Source organism: Anolis sagrei, chromosome 12 (assembly GCF_037176765.1).
Source record: "Anolis sagrei isolate rAnoSag1 chromosome 12, rAnoSag1.mat, whole genome shotgun sequence".
In the NCBI taxonomy this organism is placed as follows: Eukaryota; Metazoa; Chordata; class Lepidosauria; order Squamata; family Dactyloidae; genus Anolis; species Anolis sagrei.
In genome coordinates, this window is record NC_090032.1 from 18067713 (window position 1) to 18088440 (window position 20728).

The 20728-nt window shown below is 49.8% G+C and overlaps 1 protein-coding gene across 1 annotated transcript in view; it reads right to left on the bottom strand.

Annotated features, from left to right (window-relative positions):
- Nucleotides 1–2182: 2182 nt before the first annotated feature.
- LOC132764371 (tRNA-dihydrouridine(47) synthase [NAD(P)(+)]-like) overlaps nt 2183–20728 on the bottom strand; it is a 47652-nt gene continuing 29106 nt past the window's right edge. Inside the window, exons 12-13 of the mRNA XM_067472498.1 lie at nt 10281–10409; nt 2183–2330 (exon numbers count right to left, since the gene is read on the bottom strand). Of these exons, the coding sequence (XP_067328599.1) occupies nt 2255–2330; nt 10281–10409 (205 nt within the window). The 3' untranslated portion in view covers nt 2183–2254. The remainder of the gene's footprint in view (nt 2331–10280; nt 10410–20728) is intronic.

Here is a 20728-nt window from a genome sequence, read left to right on the forward strand (position 1 = left end):
TATTTTCTGTTCGTCATGGGAGTTCTGTGTGTCAAGTTTGGTTCAATTCCATCATTGGCAAAGCTCAGAATGCTCTTTGATTGTAGGTGAACTATAAATCCCAGCAACTACAATTCCCAAATAACAAAAACAACCCCCACCCCCACCCCACCAGTATTCAAATTTGGGCGTATCAGGTATTACCTCTAGACTGGACTACTGTAATGCTTTCTACATGGGGCTACCCTTGAAGATGGCCCGGAAACTACAACTTGTCCAACGCTCGGCAGCGAGATTAATAACTGGGGCTAGTTATAGGAAGCATTCGACTCCCATGTTTAAGGAGCTCCACTGGCTGCCATTTATTTTCCGGTCCCAGTTCAAGGTACAGGTCATCACCTACAAAGCCCTAAACGGTTTGAGACCCGCCTACGTTCGTGACCGTATCTCCCTCCATGTACCAACCCGGGCCCTTCGATCTTCGGGGGAGGTTCTCTTTTCACCTCTACCAATCTCACGAGACTGTCTTGTAGGAACAAGAGAGAGAGCCTTCTCCTCTGTGGCTCCCTGAGTGGAGAGATCGTGGTTTGCTTTTTGAATTTATTTTTGAAGTATTTCCAAGTACTTCAATTTATTTTTGAAGTATTTCCAAGACGTGTCGGAAACCATAGGTCAGTGTTTCTCAATCTTCCTAATGCCGTGACCCCTTAATACAGTTCCCCATGTTGTGATGACCCCCAATGGCTACATCATAACTGTAATTTTGCTACTGTTATGAATTGTAATGTAAATATCTCATTCACTAAACATCCCATTTGGGGGCGTGAGCTCCAGTAGCAAAAATGTTGGGGGGGGGGGGGGGGTTCAAAATCCAGGTTTTAAGGTCCTTTTTAAACATTTCTAGTGAAGGGGTAAAGAGTTCCAAAGAGATCAGGAAAGCCCCTTGTGAAGGTGCGAGTTGTAAAACACTTACTGCCACCTAATCTGTGAGGGAAGCCGGGCAACGATCAATATCAACCTAGGAGCTATTTTATAAAGGAACTGTTAATTACAGAAGGTTTTATTCAGTGGATAGCATAGCGTTTACTGTCTCTGGCTGACTTCACTATTGCAGGCTGTTCAACTTAGGAGAAACTGTATCAGGCAAGGCTTGAGGAAAACAGTAACAAGTTTATTTTAACAGGAGTATAACATGTTTAACTGTTTCTTCACAAGAGGCACAAATCTTGATGGTTACATTGGTAAGGTTTCATGAGTAATCTCAGGCACAGACTTCAAAAGGTTTCACAGCAGGCACAGCAGGCTCAAACCCAGCAAACCTTGATTCTTAATTTAGAATCAACAACCCCTTGTAGCTCTATCACTACCGGGTCCTTCTCTGCAACCACTATGGTCACCAATTAATTCTCTGAATCTCCACCCAGAGACTCAGTTCTCTCAGTAGCTCACCGGCTTACTGACACATTCCCTGAATCTCCACCCAGAGACTCAGACCACCCAGTAGCTCACCGGCTTACTGACACATTCCCTGAATCTCCACCCAGAGACTCAGTCCACCCAGTAGCTCACCGGCTTACTGACTGACTTTTTAAAACAGCTGCCTCGTGAAGAGGCAGTTGGCTCCGCCCCTGTTGCTATGGCAACTCAGCTAACGCCAAGCCACCATCTCCAACAAAACATAATCTCCCATACTTACCATCCCTAAACTACTGTCCAAACTACACATAACCAAAGGAATAAAATCTACACATCGTCACACCCCTTCACTAGAAATGTTTAAAAAGGACCTTAAAACCCGGATCTTCCGCTGCGCCTTTGGGGAGTAGGTGCACACCACAACATTTTGAACCCCCCAACATTTTTGCTACTGGAACTCGCGCCCCCAAATGGGATGTTTAGTGAATGAGATATTTACATTACAATTCATAACAGTAGCAAAATTACAGTTATGAAGTAGCCATTGGGGGTCATCACAACATGGGGAACTGTATTAAGGGGTCACAGCATTAGGAAGATTGAGAAACACTGATCTATGGTTTCCGACACGTCTTGGAAATACTCCCCACTTTAGATCAGGGTTACCATTTTGCCCTACCATTGTACATATTGGGGTCTTGAGCAATCCATGGGTTTTGTGGCTCCCAGGACCAAAACTACTCAATAAGACACCGAAACTTGGTCCAGACAAGAACAGACACACAGGTACGTAAGTTTACATTTTAATTAACAACTAGCACAAAAAATATCGCAACATGTACATTTGCTGCTTCTTCCACTACAGTGAATAGTTTTTCATATTTTGTGCTATCGAGAAGGTGGTGCCAGGCGGGATTGGACCCAAGAACATCTCGCTGCAAGGAAACGACACATAAGAGAGTAAAGACCAAAATATTCATATGCAAACAGTGTTTTTCAATAGCAATGACAAGATGTTTTTTCCTCCCTGTTATGGAAGGAGAATCTTAGAAAGAATAAGAGAAAAAAATATCAGATCGTTAAAACTTTTGTCTGGTTTTGTTATGGGACAGAATGCCCCTCTTCCAAATGCGTTAAATCTATACAGTGAGGTCCCCATATCTGTATCTATGGACCAGAAACAACAAGTATAACCAAACACCATTAAATTACCCCATTAAAAACACCGCTGCTCTGGGCCAGAGTGAAGAGAGAGGGGACTAGGAAGACACTTCCACCTTGTCTCCTGACTATGTCGTCAGCTGGGAGCCCCTCCCCCAGCACCAACTGCTGCTCTGGGCCAGAGTGAAGAGAGAGGGGACCAGGAAGACAGTTCCATCTTGTCTCCTGACTATGTCATCAGCTGGGAGCCCCTCCCCCCCAGCACCAACTGCTGCTCTGGGCCAGAGTGAAGAGAGAGGGGACCAGGAAGACAGTTCCATCTTGTCTCCTGACTATGTCATCAGCTGGGAGCCCCTCCCCACAGCACCAACCGCTGCTCTGGGCCAGAGTGAAGAGAGAGGGGACTAGGAAGACGCTTCCACCTTGTCTCCTGAGTATGTCATCAGCTGGGAGCCCCTCCCCCCAGCACCAACTCCTGCTCTGGGCCAGAGTGAAGAGAGAGGGGACTAGGAAGACATTTCCACCTTGTCTCCTGACTATGTCGTCAGCTGGGAGCCCCTCCCCCCAGCACCAACTGCTGCTCTGGGCCAGAGTGAAGAGAGAGGGGACTAGGAAGACAGTTCCACTTTGTCTCCTGAGTATGTCATCAGCTAGGAGCCCCTCCCCCCAGCACCAACTCCTGCTCTGGGCCAGAGTGAAGAGAGAGGGGCCAAGAAGACATTTCCACCTTGTCTCCTGAGTATGTCATCAGCTGGGAGCCCCTCTCCCCAGCACCAACTCCTGCTCTGGGCCAGAGTGAAGAGAGAGGGGACCAGGAAGAGAGTTCCATCTTGTCTCCTGACTATGTCATCAGCTGGGAGCCCCTCCCCCCAGCACCAACTGCTGCTCTGGGCCAGAGTGAAGAGAGAGGGGACTAGGAAGACAGTTCCACTTTGTCTCCTGAGTATGTCATCAGCTAGGAGCCCCTCCCCCCAGCACCAACTCCTGCTCTGGGCCAGAGTGAAGAGAGAGGGGCCAAGAAGACATTTCCACCTTGTCTCCTGAGTATGTCATCAGCTAGGAGCCCCTCCCCCCAGCACCAACTCCTGCTCTGGGCCAGAGTGAAGAGAGAGGGGCCAAGAAGACATTTCCACCTTGTCTCCTGAGTATGTCATCAGCTGGGAGCCCCTCCCCCCAGCACCAACTGCTGCTCTGGGCCAGAGTGAAGAGAGAGGGGACCAGGAAGACAGTTCCACCTTGTCTCCTGAGTATGTCATCAGCTGGGAGCCCCTCCCCCCAGCACCAACTGCTGCTCTGGGCCAGAGTGAAGAGAGAGGGGACCAGGAAGACAGTTCCATCTTGTCTCCTGACTATGTCATCAGCTGGGAGCCCCTCCCACCAGCACCAACTGCTGCTCTGGGCCAGAGTGAAGAGAGAGGGGACTAGGAAGACATTTCCACCTTGTCTCCTGACTATGTCATCAGCTGGGAGCCCCTATCCCCAGCACCAACTGCTGCTCTGGGCCAGAGTGAAGAGAGAGGGGACTAGGAAGACAGTTCCATCTTGTCTCCTGACTATGTCATCAGCTGGGAGCCCCTCTCCCCAGCACCAACTGCTGCTCTGGGCCAGAGTGAAGAGAGAGGGGACCAGGAAGACATTTCCACCTTGTCTCCTGACTATGTCATCAGCTAGGAGCCCCTCCCCCCAACACCAACTCCTGCTCTGGGCCAGAGTGAAGAGAGAGGGGACTAGGAAGACAGTTCCACTTTGTCTCCTGACTATGTCGTCAGCTGGGAGCCCCTCCCCCCAGCACCAACTCCTGCTCTGGGCCAGAGTGAAGAGAGAGGGGACTAGGAAGAGAGTTCCATCTTGTCTCCTGACTATGTCATCAGCTGGGAGCCCCTCCCCCCAGCACCAACTGCTGCTCTGGGCCAGAGTGAAGAGAGAGGGGACCAGGAAGACAGTTCCATCTTGTCTCCTGACTATGTCATCAGCTGGGAGCCCCTCCCCCCAGCACCAACTGCTGCTCTGGGCCAGAGTGAAGAGAGAGGGGACCAGGAAGACAGTTCCATCTTGTCTCCTGACTATGTCATCAGCTGGGAGCCCCTCCCCCCAGCACCAACTGCTGCTCTGGGCCAGAGTGAAGAGAGAGGGGGACTAGGAAGACATTTCCACCTTGTCTCCTGACTATGTCATCAGCTGGGAGCCCCTATCCCCAGCACCAACTGCTGCTCTGGGCCAGAGTGAAGAGAGAGGGGACTAGGAAGACAGTTCCATCTTGTCTCCTGACTATGTCATCAGCTGGGAGCCCCTCTCCCCAGCACCAACTGCTGCTCTGGGCCAGAGTGAAGAGAGAGGGGACCAGGAAGACATTTCCACCTTGTCTCCTGACTATGTCATCAGCTAGGAGCCCCTCCCCCCAACACCAACTCCTGCTCTGGGCCAGAGTGAAGAGAGAGGGGACCAGGAAGACAGTTCCACCTTGTCTCCTGACTTTGGCATCAGCTGGGAGCCTCTCCCCCCAGCACCAACTGCTGCTCTGGGCCAGAGTGAAGAGAGAGGGGACCAGGAAGACATTTCCACCTTGTCTCCTGACTATGTCATCAACTGGGAGCCCTTCCCCCCAGCATCAACTGCTGCTCTGGGCCAGAGTGAAGAGAGAGGGGACCAGGAAGACATTTCCACCTTGTCTCCTGACTATGTCATCAACTGGGAGCCCCTCCCCCCAGCACCAACTGCTGCTCCGGGCCAGAGTGAAGAGAGAGGGGACCAGGAAGACATTTCCACCTTGTCTCCTGACTATGTCATCAGCTGGGAGCCTCTCCCCCCAGCACCAACTGCTGCTCTGGGCCAGAGTGAAGAGAGAGGGGACCAGGAAGACATTTCCACCTTGTCTCCTGACTATGGCATCAGCTGGGAGCCTCTCCCCCAGCACCAACTGCTCCTCTGGGCCAGAGTGAAGAGAGAGGGGGCTAGGAAGACATTTCCACCTTGTCTCCTGACTATGTCATCAGCTAGGAGCCCCTCCCCCCAACACCAACTGCTGCTCTGGGCCAGAGTGAAGAGAGAGGGGACTAGGAAGACAGTTCCATCTTGTCTCCTGACTATGGCATCAGCTGGGAGTCTCTCCACCCAGCACCAACTGCTCCTCCGGGCCAGAGTGAAGAGAGAGGGGACCAGGAAGGCATTTCGACCTTGTCTCCTGACTATGTCATCAGCTGGAGCCCCTCCCCCCACCACCAACTGCTGCTCTGGGCCAGAGTGAAGAGAGAGGGGACCAGGAAGACATTTCCACCTTGTCTCCTGACTATGTCATCAGCTGGGAGCCTCTCCCCCCAGCACCAACTGCTGCTCTGGGCCAGAGTGAAGAGAGAGGGGACCAGGAAGACATTTCCACCTTGTCTCCTGACTATGGCATCAGCTGGGAGCCTTTCCCCCAGCACCAACTGCTCCTCTGGGCCAGAGTGAAGAGAGAGGGGACTAGGAAGACAGTTCCATCTTGTCTCCTGACTATGGCATCAGCTGGGAGCCTCTCCACCCAGCACCAACTGCTGCTCTGGGCCAGAGTGAAGAGAGAGGGGACTAGGAAGACAGTTCCATCTTGTCTCCTGACTATGGCATCAGCTGGGAGTCTCTCCACCCAGCACCAACTGCTGCTCTGGGCCAGAGTGAAGAGAGAGGGGACTAGGAAGACAGTTCCATATTGTCTCCTGACTATGGCATCAGCTGGGAGCCTCTCCCCCCAGCACCAAATGCTGCTCTGGGCCAGAGTGAAGAGAGAGGGGACTAGGAAGACATTTCCACCTTGTCTCCTGACTATGTCATCAGCTGGGAGCCTCTCTCCCCAGCACCAACTGCTGCTCTGGGCCAGAGTGAAGAGAGAGGGGACCAGGAAGACATTTCCACCTTGTCTCCTGACTATGGCATCAGCTGGGAGCCTCTCCCCCAGCACCAACTGCTCCTCTGGGCCAGAGTGAAGAGAGAGGGGACTAGGAAGACATTTCCACCTTGTCTCCTGACTATGGCATCAGCTGGGAGCCTCTCCCCCAGCACCAACTGCTGTTCTGGGCCAGAGTGAAGAGAGAGGGGACCAGGAAGACATTTCCACCTTGTCTCCTGACTATGGCATCAGCTGGGAGCCTCTCCCCCAGCACCAACTGCTCCTCTGGGCCAGAGTGAAGAGAGAGGGGACTAGGAAGACAGTTCCATCTTGTCTCCTGACTATGGCATCAGCTGGGAGCCTCTCCACCCAGCACCAACTGCTGCTCTGGGCCAGAGTGAAGAGAGAGGGGACTAGGAAGACAGTTCCATCTTGTCTCCTGACTATGGCATCAGCTGGGAGCCTCTCCACCCAGCACCAACTGCTGCTCTGGGCCAGAGTGAAGAGAGAGGGGACTAGGAAGACAGTTCCATCTTGTCTCCTGACTATGGCATCAGCTGGGAGCCTCTCCACCCAGCACCAACTGCTGCTCTGGGCCAGAGTGAAGAGAGAGGGGACTAGGAAGACAGTTCCATATTGTCTCCTGACTATGGCATCAGCTGGGAGCCTCTCCACCCAGCACCAACTGCTGCTCTGGGCCAGAGTGAAGAGAGAGGGGACTAGGAAGACAGTTCCATATTGTCTCCTGACTATGGCATCAGCTGGGAGCCTCTCCCCCCAGCACCAACTGCTGCTCTGGGCCAGAGTGAAGAGAGAGGGGACTAGGAAGACAGTTCCATATTGTCTCCTGACTATGGCATCAGCTGGGAGCCTCTCCCCCCAGCACCAACTGCTGCTCTGGGCCAGAGTGAAGAGAGAGGTGACTAGGAAGACAGTTCCATCTTGTCTCCTGACTATGGCATCAGCTGGGAGCCTCTCCACCCAGCACCAACTGCTGCTCTGGGCCAGAGTGAAGAGAGAGGGGACTAGGAAGACAGTTCCATCTTGTCTCCTGACTATGGCATCAGCTGGGAGCCTCTCCACCCAGCACCAACTGCTGCTCTGGGCCAGAGTGAAGAGAGAGGGGACTAGGAAGACAGTTCCATATTGTCTCCTGACTATGGCATCAGCTGGGAGCCTCTCCCCCCAGCACTAACTGCTGCTCTGGGCCAGAGTGAAGAGAGAGGGGACTAGGAAGACAGTTCCATCTTGTCTCCTGACTATGGCATCAGCTGGGAGCCTCTCCACCCAGCACCAACTGCTGCTCTGGGCCAGAGTGAAGAGAGAGGGGACTAGGAAGACAGTTCCATATTGTCTCCTGACTATGGCATCAGCTGGGAGCCTCTCCACCCAGCACCAACTGCTGCTCTGGGCCAGAGTGAAGAGAGAGGGGACTAGGAAGACATTTCCACGTCTCCTGACTATGTCATCAGCTAGGAGCCCCTCCCACCAGCACCAACTGCTGCTCTGGGCCAGAGTGAAGAGAGAGGGGACTAGGAAGACATTTCCACCTTGTCTCCTGACTATGTCATCAGCTAGGAGCCCCTCCCACCAGCACCAACTCCTGCTCTGGGCCAGAGTGAAGGGAGAGGGGACCAGGAAGACATTTCCACCTTGTCTCCTGACTATGTCATCATCTAGGAGCCCCACCAGCACCAACTGCTGCTCTGGGCCAGAGTGAAGAGAGAGGGGACCAGGAAGACATTTCCACCTTGTCTCCTGACTATGTCACCATCTGGGAGCCCCTCCTCCCAGAACCAAGTGCTGCTCTCGGCCAGAGTGAAGAGAGAGGGGACCAGGAAAACCGTTCTGCCTTGTCTTCTGACTATGGCATCAGCTGGGGGCTCCTCCCCACAGCACCAACCGCTGCTCTGGGCCAGAGTGAAGAGAGAGGGGACTAGGAAGACAGTTCCATCTTGTCTCCTGACTATGGCATCAGCTGGGAGTCTCTCCACCCAGCACCAACTGCTGCTCTGGGCCAGAGTGAAGAGAGAGGGGACTAGGAAGACATTTCCACCTTGTCTCCTGACTATGTCGTCAGCTGGGAGCCCCTCCCCCCAGCACCAACTGCTGCTCTGGGCCAGAGTGAAGAGAGAGGGGACGAGGAAGACATTTCCACCTTGTCTCCCGATTATGTCGTCAGCTGGGAGCCCTTCCCCCCAGCACCAACTGCTGCTCTGGGCCAGAGTGAAGAGAGAGGGGACCAGGAAGACAGTTCCGCCTTGTCTCCTGACTATGTCATCAGCTGGGAGCCCCTCCCCCCAGCACCAACTGCTGCTCTGGGCCAGAGTGAAGGGAAGGAAAGGGAAGGGAAGGGAAGGAAAGGAAGTAGGGAAGGGAAGGGAGTAGGGAAGGGAAGGGAAGGGAGTAGGGAAGGGAGTAGGGAAGGGAAGGGAGTAGGGCAGGGAGTAGGGAAGGGAAGGGAGTAGGGAAGGGAAGGGAGTAGGGAAGCGAAGGGAGTAGGGAAGGGAAGGGAGTAGGGAAGGGAAGGGAGTAGGGAAGGGAAGAGAAGGGAGTAGGGAAGGGAAGGGAGTAGGGAAGGGAAGGGAATAGGGAAGGGAAAGGAAGGGAGTAGGGAAGGGAGTAGGGAAGGGAAGGGAATAGGGAAGGGAAGGGAGTAGGGAAGGGAAGAGAAGGGAGTAGGGAAGGGAAGGGAGTAGGGAAGGGAAGGGAGTAGGGAAGGGAAGGGAGTAGGGAAGGGAAGGGAGTAGGGAAGGGAAGGGAGTAGGGAAGGGAAGGGCGTAGGGAAGGGAAGGGAGTAGGGAAGGGAAGGGAGTAGGGAAGGGAAGGGAGTAGGGAAGGGAAGGGAGTAGGGAAGGGAAGGGAGTAGGGAAGGGAAGGGCGTAGGGAAGGGAAGGGAGTAGGGAAGGGAAGGGAGTAGGGAAGGGAGTATGGAAGGGAAGGGAGTAGGGAAGGGAGTAGGGAAGGGAAGGGAGTAGGGAAAGGGAGGAGGGGGATGAAAAAAAGAGGGAGGGAAGGAAATGAAGGAGAAGGAAGTTAATAAAGGGTAAGAAGGAGGAAAGGAAGGGAGGAAAGAAAAGAAGGAAGGGAAGGAAAGGAAGAAGGAAGGCGGGACAGGAAGGAAGGGAAGGGGGAAGAAGGAAAGGAAGGAGAAGGAAGGAAGAAAAGGAAAAAAGGGAGGGAGGAAGGAAGGAAAGGGAGGAAAGAAGGGAAGGGAGTGAGGGAGAGAAGGAAGATCCTTCACTCAAATACCCTCGACCTTCCTCGCCTCCCTCCTCCTCCTCTTCCTCCTCCCCTTCTTCCTTGTCTGGGGGTTCCGCCGCTGCCGCTGCCACTCATCCACCCCTTCCTCTTCCAACAGGGAAAGGAGGAGGAGACCGCCCTCCTGACACAGCAGGGAAAGAGAAGGGGCTCCATGCAGCAAGCCTCCACCTCCAATCCCATGCTGCCCACTTTCGCTTGTGTGTGTGTGTGTGTGTGGCCATGCACGCACGCCTGTTTCCCGTGAGGAGGATGGAGCGTGGCCATGAGTCTCTTTCTGGGTATGCAGTTTCTCCTTTGTGGACATGCAGTTTAGAAGTCCTTTCTGCTTTTTGTTTTTGTTGGTTTTTTTGAGTGAAGGACATACATTGGGTTGTTAGTTGGCTCCCAATGCCGTAACGGCCGCTCTTCCCTTGTGTGGGTTTTTGGGGTTTCCGCTGGTTTTTTGGTGGGTTTTTTGAGTGGAGGACATACATTGGGTTGTTAAGTGTATCGTGTCCAAACTTGGTGTCAATTCCCCCAGTGGTTTTTGAGTTCTGTTAATCCCACAAATGAACATTACATTTTTATTTATATAGATTACCTCCCCTCTGCCCCCTTTTACCTGATCTTCACAAAATCCGATGTCCTATTGCTTGCCATTAAGACTTCCAAGTAGTCTCCAGACAAAGAATTAGGGCGTCTGTTGCCGAATTTTGGAGGGCAGTGCTCCAGTAACCCGACGGGGATGTACCTACCCAAAAGAAAGGAGAGGAGAAAAACACGACAGTGTATGCTCAGTGGAATTCGGGTTTGTTTGTTTTTTTTTTTACAACGGCGTCCAAAACCTGATATCTTAGGCATGTCGTTTTTTCAAAAAAACACTTTGGCGCAGTGGGTTAAAGCACTGAGCTGCTTAGCTTGTTGATCGAAAGGTCGCAGGTTCGATTCCGGGGAGCGGCGTGAGCTTCCGCTGTCAGCCCTAGCTTCTGCCAACCTAGCAGTTCGAAAACATGCAAATGTGAGTAGATCAATAGGTACCGCTCCGGCGGGAAGGTAAGGGCGCTCCATGCAGTCATGCCGGCCACATGATCTTGGAGGTGTCTACGGACAACACTGGCTCTTCGGCTTAGAAATGGAGATGAGCACCACACCCCAGAGTCAGACATGACTGGACTTAATGTCAGGGGACTACCTTTACCTTTACCTAACCCTGTTTCCTAGAAATAGCTTTTGGTGTATGTGTGTGTTTGATGTGGTGGAATTCCAACACTCTAACACTGAGCTAAGGGGACCGGGATCCAACAGGCCTCTTCAACCTGCAGCCCTCCAGATGCGTTGGACTGTCAATAAATTTAAAGCATAGGTTCTTTTTATTGCAATTTCTAGGCTTGGGCGATCAAGAAAAAAATTGGTTCTAAACTCGTTTCGTTTCTAGGGTGCGCTAGCGTTTCGAAATTCTGAGGACTTCCGAAATTTAAGATTTCAAAATTTCGAAATTTCCGAAATTTTGTAAATTACGAATTGATTCGTTAATGGCGGACGCGATTGCGCAATATGCTAAAAAAACCTCCAAATGGGACAGGGGGAACTTCTATTATATTATTATTATATTATTATATTATATTGTTGTATATTATATTATAATATTATTATATTACTAGCTGTGCCCTGCCACGCGTTGCTGTGGCCTATAGTAAAACTTATCAAAGTTGAGGTAGATATCTGGACTATTATGTGTGTGCAGCGGTGGGGGGAATGATGGAGCCTGGGGTTGTGTGTGTGCGTGCGGCGGTGGGGGGAGTAGGGTTGCGTGTGTGTGTGCGGCGGTGGGGGGAGTGAGGTTGCGTGTGTGTGGCGGCGGAGGGAGTGATAGAGCGTGGGGTTGCGTGTGTGTGTGTGGCGGCGGGGGGAGTGATGAAGCGTGGGGTTGCGTGTGTGTGTGCGGCGGCGGGAGGAGTGGGGTTGCGTGTGTGTGTGCAGCGGCGGGGGGAGTGATGGAGCGTGGGGTTGCGTGTGTGTGTGTGGCGGCAGGGGGAATGATGGAGCCTGGGGTTGCGTGTGTGTGTGCGGCGGCGGGGGGAGTGGGGTTGCGTGTGTGTGTGCAGCGGCGGGGGGAGTGATGGAGCGTGGGGTTGTGTGTGTGTGTGCGGCGGCGGGGGGGGAGTGATGGAGCGTGGGGTTGTGTGTGTGCGTGCGGCAGGGGGTGTGTGTGTGCGGGAAGCGGCGCGGCGGGGCTTGGAGTGGGCATGGCTTCTGCAGAGGGAACGTTGGCCGGAAGGCTGTGTGCGCGCGCCAGGGAACTTGTGGCTGGGCACCAATGCACATGCTCAGTTGTTTTGCTGTTTTGTGAGTGTGTTGTTGTGTTGTTTTTCATTTTGAGTAGATATGTTTGTACCTTGTGGGTTGTGTTATGGGCATGGGAATTTTGGTTAAGTTTCGTTGGGGGGTTGTGGAGTTTTGCTGTCCGGTTGAACCAACCTAACAGATTTATATATATAGATATTATTGTATATTATATTATATTATTTTATATTATATTATTATATTATAATTATATTATATATTATAATAATAATATAATATAATAATTTATTATATTATATATATTATATTAAAATAATATTATATTATTGTATATTATATTATAATTATATATTATATTATATTATAATATACAATTATAATATAATATAATAATAATAATATAGTAATATAATATATAGTATAATAATATAATATAAAATACTATAATATAATATAGTATTATATAATATATAATACTATAATACTATAATATAATATAGTATTATATAATATATAATACTATAATACTTTAATATAATATAGTATTATATAATATATAATACTATAATACTATAATATAATATACAATACTAATATACAATACCGCTGTGAGTCGCCCCCGGGCTTGAGATACAGCGGTATACAAGAATAGTAAATAAATAAATATAAATAAATATAATATAAGAGTATTATAATAATATACCGTATATTCCGGCATATAAGACGACTGGGCGTATAAGACGACCCCCAATTTTTCCAGTTAAAATATAGAGTTTGGGATATACTCGCCGTATAAGACCACCCCTCTTCCAATGCACACCAAATAAATTTTTAAAAAAATCAGATTTGAATTCAATATGGTAATTTGAATTCAAATGCTTCTGACATGCAGGTTCCTATGAAAGGGACATTGTACCTTACATTGGACATTATAGTTGCTCTTCCTCCCTTGAATTTCATTTACGCTCTGGGTCGTTTCCATCATGCTGGCAAGTATGAAAGCAGGCTTTAAATGGTTCAGATTACATGTATGTTGGCATAGAAGCTTGCATGCAAATAGAAGTCAGGCTTTGTACGATGAGTACTGAGGTGAAGGCAAAGCATTTGTAGAATTTTTATCTATAAGCAGTCTTTATAAATCAGGACCTCCTCTCAGAAGAGAGGGGCAGATTGGACCTCATCCTTCAGAAATGTAGCATTTGGCATGGCACATGTTTACTGGGTCACATCTTGACATGTCTTCATCCTTAAATCACCGTGACAGTTTGAATTGTTTTAGAGTTTCTCAAGAACATAGCCAGGTGATGTTTAATTGTTAGAAGGGGAAAAGAGATCAGAAAAGAGGAAAGGGGACCCTGGGTCAATAAGAGCTTTCCAGTTTGACTTCTGTCAAAAATGAAATGCAAAGATACAGGATGGGGGACGCGTGGCTCGAGAGCGGTATGTGTGAAAAAGATCTTGGGGTCCTCGTGGACAACAAGTTAAACATGAGCCAACAATGTCATGCGGTGGCAAAACAAAACAAAACAAAAAAAACCAATAGGATTTTGGCCTGCATCAATAGGAGCATAGTGTCTAGATCCAGGGAAGTCATGCTCCCCATGCTCTATTCTGCTGTGGTTAGACCAAACCTGGAATTACATTGTGTCCAATTCTGGGCACCACAACTGAAGGGAGATGTTGATAAGCTGGAATGTGTCCAGAGGAAGAGGGTGACTAAAATGATCAAGGGTCTGGAGAACAAGCCCTATGAGGAGCGGCTTAAAGAGCTGGGTATGTTTAGTCTGAAGAAGAGAAGGCTGAGAGGAGACATGATGAGAGCCATGTATAAATATGTGAGAAGAAGTCATAGGGAGGAGAGAGCAGATCAAGGGTCTGGAGAACAAGCCCTATGAGGAGTGGCTTAAAGAGCTGAGTATGTTTAGCCTGAAGAAGAGAAGGCTGAGAGGATACATGATAAGAGCCATGTATAAATATGTGAGAAGAAGTCATAGGGAGGAGAGAGCAGGTCAAGGGTCTGGAGATCAAGCCCTATGAGGAGTGGCTTAAAGAGCTGGGCATGTTTAGCCTGGAGAAGGCTGAGAGGAGACATGATGAGAGCCATGTATAAATATGTGAGAAGAAGTCATAGGGAGGAGAGAGCAGGTCAAGGGTCTGGAGATCAAGCCCTATGAGGAGTGGCTTAAAGAGCTGAATATGTTTAGCCTGAAGAAGAGAAAGCTGAGAGGATACATGATGAGAGCCATGTATAAATATGTGAGAAGATGTCATTGGGAGGAGAGAGCAGGTCAAGGGCCTGGAGATCAAGCCCTATGAGGAGTGGCTTAAAGAGCTGGGCATGTTTAGCCTGGAGAAGGCTGAGAGGAGACATGATGAGAGCCATGTATAAATATGTGAGAAGAAGTCATAGGGAGGAGAGAGCAGGTCAAGGGTCTGGAGATCAAGCCCTATGAGGAGTGGCTTAAAGAGCTGAATATGTTTAGCCTGAAGAAGAGAAGGCTGAGAGGATACATGATGAGAGCCATGTATAAATATGTGAGAAGATGTCATTGGGAGGAGAGAGCAGGTCAAGGGCCTGGAGATCAAGCCCTATGAGGAGTGGCTTAAAGAGCTGGGCATGTTTAGCCTGGAGAAGGCTGAGAGGAGACATGATGAGAGCCATGTATAAATATGTGAGAAGAAGTCATAGGGAGGAGAGAGCAGGTCAAGGGTCTGGAGATCAAGCCCTATGAGGAGTGGCTTAAAGAGCTGAATATGTTTAGCCTGAAGAAGAGAAGGCTGAGAGGAGACATGATGAGAGCCATGTATAAATATGTGAGAAGATGTCATTGGGAGGAGAGAGCAGGTCAAGGGTCTGGAGATCAAGCCCTATGAGGAGTGGCTTAAAGAGCTGAGTATGTTTAGCCTGAAGAAGAGAAGGCTGAGAGGATACATGATAAGAGCCATGTATAAATATGTGAGAAGAAGTCATAGGGAGGAGAGAGCAGGTCAAGGGTCTGGAGATCAAGCCCTATGAGGAGTGGCTTAAAGAGCTGGGCATGTTTAGCCTGGAGAAGGCTGAGAGGAGACATGATGAGAGCCATGTATAAATATGTGAGAAGAAGTCATAGGGAGGAGAGAGCAGGTCAAGGGTCTGGAGATCAAGCCCTATGAGGAGTGGCTTAAAGAGCTGAGTATGTTTAGCCTGAAGAAGAGAAGGCTGAGAGGATACATGATGAGAGCCATGTATAAATATGTGAGAAGATGTCATTGGGAGGAGAGAGCAGGTCAAGGGCCTGGAGATCAAGCCCTATGAGGAGTGGCTTAAAGAGCTGGGCATGTTTAGCCTGGAGAAGGCTGAGAGGAGACATGATGAGAGCCATGTATAAATATGTGAGAAGAAGTCATAGGGAGGAGAGAGCAGGTCAAGGGTCTGGAGATCAAGCCCTATGAGGAGTGGCTTAAAGAGCTGAATATGTTTAGCCTGAAGAAGAGAAGGCTGAGAGGATACATGATGAGAGCCATGTATAAATATGTGAGAAGATGTCATTGGGAGGAGAGAGCAGGTCAAGGGCCTGGAGATCAAGCCCTATGAGGAGTGGCTTAAAGAGCTGGGCATGTTTAGCCTGGAGAAGGCTGAGAGGAGACATGATGAGAGCCATGTATAAATATGTGAGAAGAAGTCATAGGGAGGAGAGAGCAGGTCAAGGGTCTGGAGATCAAGCCCTATGAGGAGTGGCTTAAAGAGCTGAATATGTTTAGCCTGAAGAAGAGAAGGCTGAGAGGAGACATGATGAGAGCCATGTATAAATATGTGAGAAGATGTCATTGGGAGGAGAGAGCAGGTCAAGGGTCTGGAGATCAAGCCCTATGAGGAGTGGCTTAAAGAGCTGAGTATGTTTAGCCTGAAGAAGAGAAGGCTGAGAGGATACATGATAAGAGCCATGTATAAATATGTGAGAAGAAGTCATAGGGAGGAGAGAGCAGGTCAAGGGTCTGGAGATCAAGCCCTATGAGGAGTGGCTTAAAGAGCTGGGCATGTTTAGCCTGGAGAAGGCTGAGAGGAGACATGATGAGAGCCATGTATAAATATGTGAGAAGAAGTCATAGGGAGGAGAGAGCAGGTCAAGGGTCTGGAGATCAAGCCCTATGAGGAGTGGCTTAAAGAGCTGAGTATGTTTAGCCTGAAGAAGAGAAGGCTGAGAGGATACATGATGAGAGCCATGTATAAATATGTGAGAAGATGTCATTGGGAGGAGAGAGCAGGTCAAGGGCCTGGAGATCAAGCCCTATGAGGAGTGGCTTAAAGAGCTGGGCATGTTTAGCCTGGAGAAGGCTGAGAGGAGACATGATGAGAGCCATGTATAAATATGTGAGAAGAAGTCATAGGGAGGAGAGAGCAGGCCAAGGGTCTGGAGATCAAGCCCTATGAGGAGTGGCTTAAAGAGCTGAGTATGTTTAGCCTGAAGAAGAGAAGGCTGAGAGGATACATGATGAGACCCTATGTAAATATGTGAGAGGAAGTCATAGGGGGGGGGGGCACAGGGAGGGAGGGGGCGAGGAGGAGCAGCGGCAGGCTTCGCTACCAAGCTGGCAGCATGGTAGCCTACTGGGCTGTCTTCACCTTCGCAGGCATTGAGTTGGGTCCGCCTCTGCCCTCCATCTCAGTGTAGCTGCTGCAGGAGGGAGCCAAAGCCATAGGGGCGGGGCCTCTCGCTGCTCCGCCCCGCCCCCGCAGATGGCCCCGCCCCCGGTTCCGCCCCTCCGCTCCGTCTTCAACTCCTGCTGCTTTACCAGGCCGGCGAGGGTGTTTGCATGCAAAGCTAGCAGCAGACCAGTGGCGGAGGGGACAGCACAGCATGCAAACACCCTCGCCAGTCTGGTAAAGCAGCAGGAGTTGAAGCCGGAGCGAGTGGGGCGGGGCGGAACCGGGGGCGGGGCCATCTGCGGGGGCGGGGCGGAGCAGCGAGAGGCCCCGCCCCTATGGCTTTGGCTCCCTCCTGCAGCAGCTACACTGAGATGGAGGGCAGAGGCGGACCCAGCTCAATGCCGGCGAGGGTGAAGACAGCCCAGTAGGCTCCCATGCTGCCAGCTTGGTAGCGAAGCCTGCCGCTGCTCCTCCTCGCCCCCTCCCCCCGCCCTCCCTCCTCCTCAGGCTCCACCACGCGGGGATGCCAAGGGCGAGGGACACGAGGGAAAAATGATCCAAAAAAATTTATGCCGGGGTACAAGACGACTCCCCATTTTTGAGATGATTTTTCAGGCTTAGAAAGTCGTCTTGTACCCCGGAATATACGGTAATATAAGAAAGAGGAGGGAAGCAGCAGAGCAAAGGGACCGGAAGTGGGGTAAATGTGAGATTGTAAAACTTGCACCAGACATACGAAAATAATTACGAAATAATTACGAAAATTGGAAAAAAATGTTTCGATTCTTAATTACTCCTCACACTATTCCTGCATGGCTCGATATTGGATCGTAAGCTAATTTAAATACGAATCAATAACGAATTACAAAATTAACAAACTGGATCGCCCAAGCCTAGTATTTATACCCCGCCCTTCTCAACCTCCGAGGGGGGACTTGATGTCTACAAGCAACACAACAAAATAACTGACTTACTCCCACACAGTTGGATCATCAAGTGCCTAGACGCCATCGGCATTTGTAAAAACGTTGGCACTTGTATTGACAATATGATGAAGCACTGGAAAACTGTTTGTTGGAAATGAAAACTACGGACTTGTCAACCTCAGGAGAGGAATCTTCCAGGGAGACTCATTGTCCCCACTGCTTTTCGTCATTGCCATGATCCCTCTGTCAACAACCTTACAATAAACAAACCTGAGCTATCAGACATCTAAGAAATCTCACAAAATTTCACATCTGCTGTACATGGACGACCTGAAGCTGTATGGGAAAACCGAAACTGAAATCCAGCCTCTGACTAACATTGTCCGAATCTTTAGCACCGATACCAACATAGAGTAGAATCATAGAATCAAAGAGTTGGAAGAGACCTCATGGGCCATCCAGTCCAACCCCATTCTGCCAAGGAGCAGGAATATTGCATTCAAATCACCCCTTACAGATGGCCATCCAGCCTCTGTTATTCATTTATTTGTCGTGTCAGAACAACCAGTCAAATTATATTACATTTCTGACAGAACAAAGCAAACAAGCAGATTACAAAATTTGTGAGTATGAGAGTTGATTAAATGTCCTTTGACCAGTATCTGGCCACTTGGAGTTCCTCTGGTGTTGCCGCAAGAAGGTCCTCCCTTGTGCATGTGGCAGGGCTCAGGTTGCATTGCAGCAGGTGGTCAGTGGTTTGCTCCTCTCCACACTCGCATGTCGAGGATTCCACTTTGTAGCCCCATTTCTGAAGGTTGGCTCTGCATCTCGTGGTGCCAGAGCGCAGTCTGTTCAGTGCCTTCCAGGTCGCCCAGTCCTCTGTGTGCCCAGGGGGGAGTCTCTCATTTGGTATCAGCCATTGGTTTGGGCCTGCCACTTTTGGACTCTCGCTTGCTGAGGTGTTCCAGTGAGTGTCTCTGTAGATCTTAGAAAACTATTTCTAGATTTAAGTCGTTGACGTGCTGGCTGATACCCAAACAGGGGATGGGCTGGAGATGTCTCTGCCTTGGTCCTTTCACTATTGGCTGCTACTTCCCGGCGGATGTCAGGTGGTGCAATACCGGCTAAGCAGTGTAATTTCTCCAGTGGTGTAGGGCGCAGACACCCTGTGATAATGTGGCATGTCTCATTAAGAGTCACATCCACTGTTTTAGCATGGTGAGATGTGTTCCACACTGGGCATGCATACTCAGCAGCAGAGTAGCATAGCACAAGGGCAGATGTCTTCACTGTGTCTGGTTGTGATCCCCAGGTTGTGCCAGTCAGCTTTCGTATGATATTGTTTCTGGCAACCACTTTTTGCTTGATGTTCAGGCAGTGCTTCTTGTAGGTAAGAGCACGGTCCAGAGTGACTCCCAGGTATTTGGGCGCGCTGCAATGCTCCAGTGGGATTCCTTCCCAGGTGATCTTCAGAGCTTGGGATGCTTGTCTGTTCTTGAGATGAAAGGCGCATGTCTGTGTTTTAGATGGGTTAGGGATCAGCTGGTTTTCCCTGTAGTAGGCAGTAAGAGCACCTAGAGCTTCAGAGAGGTTCTGTTCAACCATCTCAAAGCTCCCTGCTTGAGCGGTGATGGCACGATCATCAGCATAGATGAAACTCTCTGTCCCTTCTGGCAGTGGCTGATAATGTCTGTAAATATTGAACATTGATGGAGCAAGCTTTGGAGAGGCAGTAAGAGCACCTAGAGCTTCAGAGAGGTTCTGTTCAGCCATCTCAAAGCTCCCTGCTTGAGCGGTGATGGCACGATCATCAGCATAGATGAAACTCTCTGTCCCTTCTGGCAATGGCTGATAATGTCTGTAAATATTGAACATTGATGGAGCAAGCTTTGGAGAGGCAGTAAGAGCACCTAGAGCTTCAGAGAGGTTCTGTTCAGCCATCTCAAAGCTCCCTGCTTGAGCGGTGATGGCACGATCATCAGCATAGATGAAACTCTCTGTCCCTTCTGGCAATGGCTGATAATGTCTGTAAATATTGAACATTGATGGAGCAAGCTTTGGAGAGGCAGTAAGAGCACCTAGAGCTTCAGAGAGGTTCTGTTCAGCCATCTCAAAGCTCCCTGCTTGAGCGGTGATGGCACGATCATCAGCATAGATGAAACTCTCTGTCCCTTCTGGCAATGGCTGATAATGTCTGTAAATATTGAACATTGATGGAGCAAGCTTTGGAGAGGCAGTAAGAGCACCTAGAGCTTCAGAGAGGTTCTGTTCAGCCATCTCAAAGCTCCCTGCTTGAGCGGTGATGGCACGATCATCAGCATAGATGAAACTCTCTGTCCCTTCTGGCAATGGCTGATAATGTCTGTAAATATTGAACATTGATGGAGCAAGCTTTGGAGAGGCAGTAAGAGCACCTAGAGCTTCAGAGAGGTTCTGTTCAACCATCTCAAAGCTCCCTGCTTGAGCGGTGATGGCACGATCATCAGCATAGATGAAACTCTCTGTCCCTTCTGGCAATGGCTGATAATGTCTGTAAATATTGAACATTGATGGAGCAAGCTTTGGAGAGGCAGTAAGAGCACCTAGAGCTTCAGAGAGGTTCTGTTCAACCATCTCAAAGCTCCCTGCTTGAGTGGTGATGGCACGATCATCAGCATAGATGAAACTCTCTGTCCCTTCTGGCAGTGGCTGGTCATTTGTGTAGATGTTGAACATGGATGGGGCAAGCACGCTCCCCTGAGGCAGGCCGTTCTTCTGTTTCCGCCTCTGTTTAAAAGCTTCCAAAGAAGGAGCCTCCACCACACTCCGGGGCAGACAGTTCCACTGCTGAACGGCTCTCACAGTCAGGAAGTTCTTCCTAATGTTCTTACAAGTCAAACAAGCAGTCGAAGAAGAAAAACACAATGCCCTGGCAGAAGAAGTCAAGGAAAGCCAAGAACCTGCTTTAATTGAAGTCAATAATCAGAAACATCTCAAAGCACAGCAGACAAAGAGTCAGTACAAGAAAACTGCAATCGAAACCAGAGCACTACAAAGCCTTACACAGGCAGTTCCTTGACAAAATTGAAGGAAAAGTTGACAAGAAGAAGACCTGGTGATGGCTCACAAATGGAACCCTGAAGAGCCCTGTTTCTTGCAGCCCAGGAGAAAGCCATCAGAACCAATGCCATTAAGGCTAGGATTGAAAAGAGCAATTTGAATTAACTCGGGTGT